The sequence below is a fragment of the Opisthorchis viverrini genome (genome assembly GCF_000715545.1).
Source record: "Opisthorchis viverrini unplaced genomic scaffold opera_v5_31, whole genome shotgun sequence".
Taxonomy (NCBI): domain Eukaryota; kingdom Metazoa; phylum Platyhelminthes; class Trematoda; order Opisthorchiida; family Opisthorchiidae; genus Opisthorchis; species Opisthorchis viverrini.
In genome coordinates, this window is record NW_008751688.1 from 2,120,482 (window position 1) to 2,129,572 (window position 9,091).

Here is a 9,091-nt window from a genome sequence, read left to right on the forward strand (position 1 = left end):
GTATCAATCAGACTGGCCACAACGCGCAAAACGTTTCGAACAGCTGTTTCGTCAAATGGGCAAGGAGGTCTTGGTGAGTGACGGTGATTCCCACTTCCTACCGTCTACCCTTGCGCCTATGTTCAGTAATCCTGTGAACTGTTGGTCTGCCTCTTGTTTCAGTTAACTAGCCGAACTGTGTCGCTTACCAAAGAATGGTGGAATATTCATGATGATACCGAACAGTTCGTTGTTCGCCTCCAGGCCACCTGTTCAACGGACCTTGCGTTCATTCACGAGCACGAGGTATGAGTGCTGTGCTATTCTTCAAGTACCCCCGTAATTCAACAGATTTAAATCTCATATGCCTGTTGAACAACTACCTGTCGTTTGTCGCCATAGCATGTTTCCATAGGAAGCGGGCATCCCTTCTAATATTTTTCATTTTTATATCTTTCCATGATAGGACTTCTAGAAATCCTGATGAAAATCTACAGATGACTCGCTGCTGAGTTAAGATGTCTCGAAAATCGTTCAACATCTGAACGCATCGTTTTGAAATTTCTTTAATGGATATCTTAAGGGGGATACCGAAGCACTATGAACGCCTATAGAACATCTCTGCATGAACAAGCATGTAATCTCGACAGACCTAATGGCTTGTTAAGGGCGATTAAAAAGATCAATCGTCCTACCCCGGTAATGACATGATTATCTTTTATTGTGCTTCTAGGTTTAAGCTCTCATTGGCATTCTAGATGTCCCGAGACTCGAATTCAAATATCTTGGATACCCTCTGTTGAACCATCCGCTGTCCTCAAGACACACGGCAGTTCATTGGTTGTTCGTTTATTGTAGAAAAGATCTATCCAAGCGTCTGTGTGGTTCACGATCGTGGTCAATGCGGTCAACTTTGGGGCAAAGCTAGGTTCGGAGGTTGGCACAAGTCCTAGTGAAGAGCGTGTTGTACCGCTCTACTCTAGTTCCATTCAGTTGCCGGAAAGTCATTTTGAACACTTTCATAATGTATGGGATTTTCATTTAAATCTGAACTTTTTCACGTATATTATTGATTAATAAATATCCTATTCAGGTGGATGCTCAGCTACGTTCATACACGGTGGACGCGGGGCTCGTGTGGCCTCGTCTTCAATCTCGTCTTGGGCATTTTGGTTTCTTACGCAACGCGTACTTGACCGCAGTTACCGGGAGCGATGGGCCTGCGGAATCAGACAATACGAAGAAAACTGACAGAACGTTCAGGATGGAGTGTCCCACTTGTCTGCAAATGCATTCACCCCAGAATCCAACTTTTGTACTACTTCCCGGCTGCTGGCATACTCTGTGTATCACGTGTCATGATAGGATCGCTAACCAGGGTCAAGTTGTACAACGACGTTGTCCTGTTTGTCGTGCTCCTTTTCAGTCGAACGAAACAACCGGATTTAACGCACGGCGTCGGCGTCCACTCACATTGATTCATTATTCAGGGGAAACTAATACTGCTTCTATCGCAGCCGACGATCAACACTCAGACGGAATTCAATTTTCTGTCGTGGTGAGTTACGCGCAGGCTACGGTTTAGTGGAATGCCAATTACAGCTGATTGTCCATTATTACATTCTTTACGATCTTTCCTTACCAGTCCTCTTCTTCAAGGCCTTTCATCCAATTAGCTTTTTAGAACATGAATTTGTACGGAGTTCCGCTAGGTTTGGAGGTTGATTCATGAAGCTCAAGTCCGTATCAGCCACCCTTAAAGTTTGAGACGTACTGGACACTTGGCCAAGGCTTGTTTTGCCTATGCTTCTATTTCATTGCATTCTCGATTTCCCAAGCAGTGCTCGTTTAAGGAATTCATTCTCTATGGCGTCGACGCCAGCTTATGTCTAATCTACAAACTGCTTGAATGCCTGCTCTTCTAAATAAAAATTGAACCTAGGTGTGTGTTTGATGGCGAAAAAATAGTTACTTCTACCGCAGTCACGCCGATTTGAAGGCTGGCCGATTCACACACTCACCCGAACCACACTTGAGCGTGAGCGGACCTGATAGCGTGTCCGCATGACACAGTTGAAGCCACTGACATCCCAAACAGACCATCCGAATCCGTCGGAGAGAGATGCCCAGTTGCACCGATCTTCCTACCCTAGCAAGTCATCGGAATCGTCAATCCACTACAACGAAACCAAACGATTCATACCAATTTGCTTAACCATGTTTCTTGAGACGTGCGCCTTGATCCTCTTCTCTCTTAGGGCACTCGCTGATAGGGAGGATAAACGTGGTTACGTTTTTGAGAAGAATACATAGGTATTGTATTTCTCTGATTTTTGTCATTTTTGGACGAAATGTGATAAAATATATATAAATATATGATAAATACATAACTGTTGCAGCATGTTGTCGAAGATAGCCACACACCACATTTATAACCGCACCTAAACTATTGTTATTAAAAGAATTGTCGTTGGTCTGGCGCGAACAGGCGAGGATCGATCGATATCGGTTGCAATCCAACAGAACACGTAGGTGAAGGGATAAAGTCTGCGGGAGTCTGGTCTTACTTGAACGTCTCGTTTTGGAATGGAACACTACTGAGTTAAATGGTCGCGTAATATTGCGGTTAGATTTAAAACCGAAACATCAGGTAATCGGATTCTGCTGCATTCATTTGATGAGAGCGAACCAAGATGAAACACATCTGTTGCTTTTCCGTGACTTACCAGTTGACTGCATTTGGTGTTACCGATCCTAATATGCCCACCCGACAAGCCGAATCAAAAGGTAGATGTTCGCTAGCCTACCTACATGCTGTTATACAGGCAGTTTTGAGAGTCTTTGAAGCTGAGTTGGTTTGGATAATTTTGTGTTTCCATCAGAACTTTACGATGCGAACGTTTATTCCTTCTAAGTCAAGTCCTATCCTCTTTCAGGGTGACCACAGCTCAAAAGTCAAAGCTGTTATCCGGTGCTTGAAACAAATAAAACTTGATGATCCCGATGCCAAGGCTATCGTATTCAGTTCGGTGAGCCTTTCTTTTTTGAAAGTGTATTCACGCAGTATCCCATCCGTTTGACCACTTAGGCTCATCTCTAAAGTGAAGAGTATAAGTCTGTTTTCTTCCATCATTGCCCATCAATGTTTCACCCCAACATCCTTGCTTGGTATTCGACTCCGAATCCGAGCCACCGAATAGGATCTACTAGATTATCTTGCTAGTTTCCTCTAACATCTTGCTATCCTGATGCTTGAGGGAAGCATTCAAACTCTCGTCTGTTTACGTCATCTGAAAGTAACTGACCTCTTTTTACCAAGGTAGCATACCCCTATCCGTCTCAAGACATCGGTTCTTTAATCAGCACTTCATAATTTTCTTTATCTTGCTCGTTTTAGTTCCCCTTCCCCATGTCTTTGTTTAGAAACTACGGTCATCTCTTAGGAAAGTCCACATCTTAAAGCGGCCAGCTAACGGTAATCTCATCTGAGAACTGTTGCCTCTGAAATCGGGCCACCGTTTTCATTCTTGTTTCACTGTGTCAGCGTTTCACCCGTTGTAATTCACCGAAGGAAGCTGTTGTTAGCACCTGTGTTATATTTCCTGTTTGTTTCCAGCTGCCTTAAAGGCTCCATTCAGTGTTTAACACTAGGATATTTTTTTCTCGTCAACTGCAACTTCGACTCTGCATTCCATCTCACTATTGCTCTGTTCTAATTGTAGTGGCTTTCGGTTCTTGTTACAATCGCTGGTGCACTGGAACAAAATGGGTTATCATATACTACTCTGTTTCATCCACGCGATGCATGTTGTCCTGGACGACTGACCGGATTTCACTGTTTCGGTTCTGCCACTTGGATTCTCCTTATGCCCATTCAACTGGGATCCAATGGATTGAATTTGACCAGCGCCAACCACTTGCTTCTGGTTGATCCTGTCCTCTCCCACGGTAGAGAAGCTCAAGCCATCGCCCGTATGCACCGTATTGGGCAAACCCGGCAAGTTGGATTGATACTTCTTAGTAGCCAAACACGTCTTAATTCAATAAATTTTCCGCCGGTTGTCCTTCATTGCGAAGTTCCCCGCCCAACTAAATTCTACTGTCTCTCTTTGAGAATACATTAGATACCGTGTAGATAATTCGTTTGTTTATATATCATTGTCATTGGTGCTCTTGCCAGGTATCATTATAACCCTCAGCAATAGAGGTACTGACAGAGTCGCACCCAAGCTTTTACTTGGACATACTTTTAAATGTAGGCCCTTCTCTATCATTCCCTCTGAGAGGACACATAGCAGCATTGTTGGCATGCGGTATTTCAATGTGAAAAGTTTAAAGGTCTTTTTCTACGACCAGGGCAATCAAAATCCTCACTTCTAAAACCACTTGAAGTCTTTTATACTGGGTACTTGTTTTTGTTGATGACTATAGCCAAGTGATACAGCCATTCCATTTATCCCCTTCATTGACCTACAAGCGGTCAGAGTGCATTTGTGGCACATGACCAGAATAGTGGACGAAACAACCGTCACTGAATATCATGTTTAAAGGGTGGAAGGTTCGCGCAATAAAGTTCTTTGCTCTGTATCTTGTTTCGGACGCCATCAGTCGGCCGACTGTAGCCTGAATTAACGTCTTCGACGTTAATACCTTCTTCAAGGTATAAGGTGTTAAATTCAGAAAGGAAATTATGGGCGGAAAGGTTGACAAAAGAATACTGAATCTGTCAACAATTCCGGGATTTTTGTAAGCGATCGTAAGGATAGTTTCACATGAGTACATTGAGAATACTGGATCACGCATTGAGAACAAGTCGAAAAGTGAACAGTGGATAAAAATGTTTCTTTCAAAAGACCATTTACCTTATAATAGGCTAATGAGAAGTCGCGACAAACAGTCCACTGTAACCAATTTTTGTTTGGCTGCACTCCTGTTTCAAGAACGAACCGCTTTCAGGAAAGACCTTTTTGAACTGATTCATTTAGTCGATTTCACACCGGATGTCACTCTTCATTTCTGTGCACAACAACTAAACCAAGAAGCATCGGGACCCAGGTAGAATAAAATGCAATTAACAGTTCCTCTGGTATCATCTTTTGATCCTTCCGGCAAACCAACCACATTGACCAAATTTTAGCGTGTTCACCTGATCGGATGCGTGTTGTGTATAGCAATGCTTACACGCTTCCGTTGTTTGACAGATACCTCTGGTGTATATTCTTGCACAGCCAAAGGTATACATTGCTGATGGGCTCCCATGTTGCTTCCTCGCTTCGGAATAGTTGTGCCAGGTTTGCCGAAGGGCTGATTGGATAAAAGTGATCTGAACCCGACTTTCTTTGAATCACCGGGATGGTGCGGGAGCTCTGGCAATTCACTCACAAGCTAGTGAAGTTTCATGCCCATCTGTGTTACCAGTTTAAAGGCCTTATTGCGTTTTTTCTTTTCGTTGATTTCTCCAGCCCCGGCATAGTTCATCGCTTTCTTGTGAAAGACAGCATTGAAGCCGCTCTCCACATGACCCACGTACGAGCACAAGCTAACTCAATGACCTCAGATGCAACCTGGGATACAATCACCTCAACTGAATGCATGATCGGAGCGGGTGCCAAACGTACTAGTTCCAGGACCTCTGGGCTAGCAGGTCCTGGAGAAGATCGGGCTCACTTGATGCAAATGACTCTGGGTCAGTTGGCAGATTTACTTCGTGTCGAATCGAACTCTGGCATGTTTGCTGAGGAACTTAATTGGGCTCAGCCTATCTCCCTTGGAACTGATTGATGCGCTAAATGGCATTCTTGTAGTCTATACATTCGTTTTCTGTATATTTTGGTGACTTTGTTTTTGTACAGTTTTTTTTGTTAGTTTTATCATTTTTAGCTAATAACCTCATCATCCTTACTTGGTAACGGCAATCAATATACCTTTTATTGAGAGAGCTTTTCAAATGCCAGATGACTGCGCATCTGGAGCGCCCGTCAAGAGCGCAACCAGAAGAAGTGACGAACAGGCGTACGATTGGAATCCACACTAGTGCTCCAGAACGGGCGACCGTCAGTAATCGACTCGTGCCAACGATAGCTAATGGCGATGTGGCTTGTCTGTGCTGAAGGTTGGCTTGCGTGTTGAGGTACTGTCCGGTCAAGCGGTTTCAGTTGTTTTGGAAGTCAGCACTGCACGAAAACAGTCTGTGGTCAGCACATGATTGCAGCAGGTGTTCTCCTTTGTTCGTGTGTCTCACTTCCAGTCCAAGACGCTTACCCAATTGAGTCTCAGCAACACTAAGCCTACTCGCTTGTGCATTCTTATCTCTGACACCAGTAGCTGGGCTCTTAGACTGCCGTAACAAGGCGCTAAAAAGTTGTACAAACTCGTTTACTCTAACGTTTGCGCCAACCATAAAATAACCGATCATGTATGAATCGAGCACACGCATTTCTGTCAATTTTGCGGAAGTATTCTACCTGTCAGACGCACCGAAAACTTAGGTCATATAGGACTGCAGATGACCATGGATCTTGTTCGTAGTCACACCACTCGCTTGAACGACCGTCCTCCTGTTCTGGCGTAAGTATTCCGATGAGCCCACACCAAATGGAGGCACCAAACTCGAGTTTTGCTCTTATTAGAGCTCATCAGCAGTGCATATCCAATGGCCGTGCAGGGATTTGAACCCCGGACATCTGGCATGTGAGGCGAGCGTGTAACTACTACTCCACCAACGCACGTTGGCCGCATCTGAATTATCACGTCTGAACAGGCGAACGTGTTCACACTTGAGCGATGTGATTGGTGTGCCCGACCCATCGAACGACGACCCAATTACTGTCCTGGTTGTGACGATCGATTGACCCGCCAGTCAGGTAGCGTGACACGCTTGAAACCCACTGGTCGGGCACACCAATCACATCGCTCAAGTGTGAACACGTTCGCCTGTTCAGACGTGGAAACTCAGATGCCCCCAACATGCGTTGGTGTAGTGGCTACACGCTCGCCTCGCATGTCAAACGTCCGGGTCTCAAATCCCTGCACGGCCATTGGATATGCACTGCTGATGAGCTCTAATTAGAGCGAAACTCGAGTTTGGTGCCTCCCTTTGGTGTGGGCTCATCGGAATACTTACGCCAGAACAGGAGGACGGCCGTTCAAACGAGAGTGGTGCGACTATGAACAAATTACCTGTCCCGCAAAACCCCAAAAATTGCGACCATGGATTTATTTGCTGACTGGAAACTATGTATATGAATGTCATACTTGTTGAGTTCATTATCAGTAGCTCGTCCAACAGCCTATGGTATCCACTAACGTACAGAAGTAGCTCACGAAGCTGGTCTTTGTTCCGACTTCGTTCTTTGATACCTGCCCGAATTCGCACCCTCCCGCTCGACCTGAGAAGCACGCAACGTTGAGCTCGATCGTTTTGCACACCTGGGAGTGGAGCGACTGCCTACGGTGTGGAGCTGTCTTCACCAAGTTTTGCAACCGTCTGACAAGCGGTCCTTTGCATAAATGGAAATATTTATCCACAATGCGAATGCGAGAATGTATTTTTTTAGTCTTGGCACTACCGCTAACTGTCTTACACGAACTGGCGCATATATGGATTTGGATGGTACATAGCGGATATTGCAAAGTAGATATCCGAACAATTAATTGAAGCGAGCGGACAGCAAACGAGAGTGAACAAGGATTTAGTCGATAGACCAGAGTGAGTTTATTAGGGACCCTTGATTGAGCCATCGACAATGTGTTCAACGGGTCATTAGTTCGACTATTACAGTCGGTTAGGGTCTGTTTGGCTTGTATGTGGCATTTGTTTCTTGCTCATCCAGCATTCATTGAGAAGCCTGGAAAATTTTGGCAGGATAAAGGTCGAAAAAAACTTGACCAATGCAACCTGCAGTCGGATGTCAGCAGCTCGTATTCCTATCTAGGGGTAGCACTAAGTGAGAATTGTGCGGCAGGCAGTTGTCTAACTGCTTGCTTTATATGTTTTTTCTCCTAAAGAGCATTACTGCTATGTCGCGCCAGACAACGCGTACTTTGTATTGCCATCCTAGATTCACTCAAATCCGGGTAAGCACGATATGGATCGTCAACCCGAAGTAAGTTTGCTACGCACCCAGCCTGTGCAGCTGTATTTTCCAGTACGAAAGCAAGATTCCAAGCTAAGGCTGCAAATCGAAATGTAGCAGTCAGCGTTATCAGGTATCGGAACAGTTATCCTTGGCCGTCTGATAGAAAGTACAAACTGAACTTGGATACAGGACAACCTTGACTGGTTCTGCTGTTAAGCTGAAATAATGAGTCTTGAGTAATTTCGTAAGTATAAATCAGCTAGACTAGTGCTTTCCCTTGATCTGCTCCCTCTCGCTCTCAGAATTTCATTCATTGAAGCGTAGCCACTACTTTAACTTCTCCAGTCTGGACGTTAAATGGCACGTCCCCTTTGACGTGTATTATGATGTGAGGTCATACAAACAATCGATAAGCATCGATCATTCGGATGTTTGGGAAACAAACAGCTGAACATCAGAAAACAAAGCTGGAAATTTGCCGCTCATTGGCCGGCATAACCGGTAACTGGCATGCACTTCACAGAGTTAGGCGCCACCAAGGGGTTTACATCCAAAAGAGGACATGCGATGACCTGGTTACCAATGCCTGGGCAAGCAGCGTTAAAGAGAAAAGACTGGTCAGGCTTACCACAACACAGACAGCCGATGGCAAACGAGCCTGACCAAGTGAAAGTTTAACAGTCACATTAAAAATGTAAGTGTGATAAACCGGTATGGATTAGGCAGCGGAAGTGAACATGAATTAATCAGGGACTCATGAGTTTTTCACTCCATAATGATACAACTACATTATCTTCAATCTTGCTATTTTCAAACAGAGGGGGATTTTCTATAGAGGAAAATGTTGGTAGCTCAGGTATCGTAGATGGTGGTCGTTGGCTTGTTCGCTGAGCTGGGCAATTTGATTGCAAACGTTTCATCACCAATCGAGTTGACATCATCACTGCGTTATTGTGGAGCGTAGTAGTGCGTAGCGGTGGGTTGGTGGTTGTGCGTGTGTTAATATACGTGCTGCTGGCAGGGGGTTACTTTTG

The 9,091-nt window shown here is 44.8% G+C and overlaps 1 protein-coding gene across 1 annotated transcript in view; it reads left to right on the forward strand.

Moving 5' to 3' along the window:
* The window catches only part of T265_02591 (hypothetical protein), a gene marked incomplete at both ends in the record, with an annotated part of 23,017 nt that extends 17,257 nt beyond the window's left edge, over positions 1-5,760 (forward strand). Inside the window, 5 exons of the mRNA XM_009166870.1 lie at positions 163-285; positions 1,073-1,537; positions 2,916-3,008; positions 3,702-3,951; positions 5,453-5,760. Of these exons, the coding sequence (XP_009165134.1) occupies positions 163-285; positions 1,073-1,537; positions 2,916-3,008; positions 3,702-3,951; positions 5,453-5,760 (1,239 nt within the window). The remainder of the gene's footprint in view (positions 1-162; positions 286-1,072; positions 1,538-2,915; positions 3,009-3,701; positions 3,952-5,452) is intronic.
* Positions 5,761-9,091: the final 3,331 nt, after the last annotated feature.